The sequence below is a fragment of the Solanum pennellii genome, chromosome 3 (genome assembly GCF_001406875.1).
Source record: "Solanum pennellii chromosome 3, SPENNV200".
Taxonomy (NCBI): domain Eukaryota; kingdom Viridiplantae; phylum Streptophyta; class Magnoliopsida; order Solanales; family Solanaceae; genus Solanum; species Solanum pennellii.
This window is the reverse complement of record NC_028639.1, coordinates 15,889,534-15,892,576: the sequence shown is the minus strand read 5'-3', so window position 1 is coordinate 15,892,576 and position 3,043 is coordinate 15,889,534. Positions and strand designations below refer to the sequence as shown.

The 3,043-nt window shown below is 43.7% G+C and overlaps 1 protein-coding gene across 1 annotated transcript; it reads right to left on the bottom strand.

The window, feature by feature from the left end:
• Nucleotides 1–1,056: 1,056 nt before the first annotated feature.
• LOC107013226 (cold shock protein 2-like) lies at nucleotides 1,057–1,552 on the bottom strand. Its single transcript, XM_015213186.1, has 2 exons — nucleotides 1,463–1,552; nucleotides 1,057–1,368 (listed from the first exon to the last, which is right to left on the bottom strand). Exons 1-2 carry the CDS (start codon nucleotides 1,550–1,552, stop codon nucleotides 1,057–1,059), a joined length of 402 nt encoding a protein of 133 aa, XP_015068672.1.
• Between the last annotated feature and the right edge of the window lie 1,491 nt (nucleotides 1,553–3,043).

Genomic DNA, 3,043 nt, shown 5'->3' with positions numbered 1-3,043 from the left:
TAATAACATAATATAATGCGGAAGACTTAAACTCATTAATTATTATTCCCAAAAACTGGAAGTCATCACCACAAGAACATCTATCCTCAAATACTAAATCTAAGAATATCTAGAAAGCTAAAATAAATAAACAGCTAGTCCATGCCGGAACTTCAAGGCATCAAGACATGAAGGAGAAGATCCAGTCCAAGCTAGAAGCATTAGCTCACCCTGAGATCCGACGTGATGAAGACTGGCTAGAGTTGCGGTTGAGTTGAATACGACGGCACGTTTGCTGCACTATACAAATAACAAAGAAAACAATTACAAGTAGGGGTCAGTACAAAACACAAGTACTGAGTAGGTATCATCGGCCAACTCAAAATAGAAAGCAATATATTTCAGATAATAACATAAAATCAACTAATATCCTTAACAGGTGATAGCAACAAGTATAAGAATCATTTACAACATTACCAAACACATCTACGAGGACTCAAGCCTCCACATCATACTCTTTTTGGGAAACAGGTTCTTTAGATTAAGTATATCAACACTAGCATCCCGAATAAACGCTAAGTAAGACAAACACCCCCTCTCCATCAATCTCTGAGCACAAATAAAAGAGATAACCTTGCTAGGATAAGAACAACTAACACTCTTCCACTCAACCCTCGGAATACCAGGCTTTGCTAAAATCACAGTCTTAGCATTACAATCAAGGACAGCATGATAAGGAGAAAGTCAATCCATACCAAAGATAACATCAAAGTCTACCATACCCAGAATGATTAAGTCTACCCAAGTGTTATACCCAGCCAATGAAATAAGACAGGATCGATACACTCGATCCACCACTAAGGGCTTACCCACGGGTGTAGAAACACAAATAGGTACAGTCATGCTATCACATATCATATCAAATTTAGCAGCAAAATACGTAAACAGATAAGAGAATGTAGAACCTGGATCAAACAACACAGACGCAGGTCGATGGCATACTGGGATGATACCTGTAATAACAGCATCAGAGGTCTCCGCCTCATGTCTCCCGGGGAAAGCATAGCAGTGGCCTCCTCATCCACCTCCATCCTGGGTGGTACCTCTACCCCCACTTTGCTGAGCTGCAACACCACTACTAGAAACTCTATCACCTCTACATGACTGAACTCTGCCACGACCTCTCCCCTGTGGTGCTGGTGGTCTAGTCTGGAATGAAGATTTAGGTCGAGGCCCACCACGACCCCTTTGTGAAGTACACTGCCGCATTAGATGATCGGGATCTCCACAAGTAAAACAAAATCTCTGACCTGGGAACTGTTGTGTGGACCCTGAAAACCCACTATAATTTCCTCGCCCTGTAGGTCGCTGCTGTGAACGGTATGAGCCCTGACCCAGGATATAAGAACCCCTAGATGTCTTTCCTCCTCAAATGTCGGCATAGATGCATGAATAGGTCCCCGCTGCTGAAAAGACCACTCACTCTCTGTGATCCCCTACCTCCCGATGAGGCACCATGAAACTGGCCTGATATACGGGCCCTTTTAGGATCCCCAAACTCCTCTCTCTCCATCAATTCGCCTCTTTGGCGGCGCTCACAATGGACTGGAAAGAAGCCTCCTCCCTAGATGCCCGAAACACAGCTGACCCGATAGAGAAAGTCAATCCCCTCACAAATCTGCGGATCCTCTCTGTCTCATTTGGAATAATGGCCAACGCATGCCTACACAACTGGCAAAAACGCGCCTCATACTCTGTAACGGATAAACCATCCTGTCTCAGACTCTCAAACCTCAAGCAACTCTCCTCTCTCACACTCCATGGGATAAAACGATCTTGGAATGCACTAGCAAACTGCTCCCAAGTCACAGGAGGAGATCCAACTGGCAAACCCCCCGAAACCTGGTCCTCTCTGCCATCAATCTGAGGTTTTGTAGAGACCTCTCAAGCACGACCTCTCACTTGTGCTACTCCTCGTCCACGACCTCTGCTACTATCGTACTACTAGCACGACCTCTAGCTTGAGATCTACCCCTACCCCTAGCTGGGCCTCAACAACTGCCTCAGGAAGTGCCTCCCCTCTACCACCAGTAACATTAGTTCTAGTCCTCGTCATCTGTCAAAAGAGTATACAACAACTCAGTACTAAAGAAGGTGACTACGCACGATGAGAAAGAATGAAAAAAAAGGAAGTTTCCTAGTAATCTTTATAGTCGCTCAGAGATGAGTACAGACGTCTCCGTACTGATCCTTGAGACTCTACGTAGACTCGGCTTGTATACACGTGAGACCTATGAACCTGGGGCTCTGATACCATTTTGTCACGACCCAAAAATGGGTGTGATGGCACTTGTCTTATCCGACCAAGACAAGTCAGCCTAAAAACCAATATCTAACAAAGTGCGGAAGTAAATGACAATCCAACAACAATTTCTATTATGAAACCAAGTCATATTAATTCAATCCCCAAAACCAGGTTGTCACGTGCACAAGCCTCTAATGTAAATATTAGAATTGAAATAAAATAGAAGTCTAAACTGAAGTTGTCTTTCAAGTAAAAACAAAGTAATAAACTGGAGTAGGAAAGTTCGCTGAGATGAGAAGCAGCTACCTCACAACCCTCCACAAGATGCCTCGGAAACGAAAAGAATGACAGGTATCACGAAGATCCGGGCTCGTAACCTACAAAAAATTGTAGAAGCAAGGGGTGAGTACCAAACCACGCGGTACCCAACAAGCAAACCTCTAAACACAAGTTAAGTGAACAAAATACGGGTACTCCTTACACCCTATCTAAACCTCCACGCTAAAGCCTAACAGTTCACAGTTTACCAAACACACCACTCAATAACCACACTCTATCAGTTTACACATTCTCAATAACAACTCAATATTCAACGGCACAAGTTTCACAGAGAAACAATCACAAGATCAACAAAACACGTGTTCAAGTTTATCAATAATAAAATGTGCAATGCCATGAGATGCAATGTCAAATATAGTGATGCATGTCATTCTTAACGATACACACCCCTGTCTCTCAGTCCGGGACCCATGGGGGACA

Excerpts from the sequence above, each read along its gene's own strand:
- LOC107013226 (XM_015213186.1), bottom strand. The coding sequence starts at position 1,552 with ATGGAGAGAGAGGAGTTTGGGGATCCTAAAAGGGCCCGTATATCAGGC. Across the intron at positions 1,369-1,462 it reads GAGGTAGGGGATCACAGAGA|GGCTCATACCGTTCACAGCA; the intron begins GTGAGTGGTCTT and ends ATCCTGGGTCAG.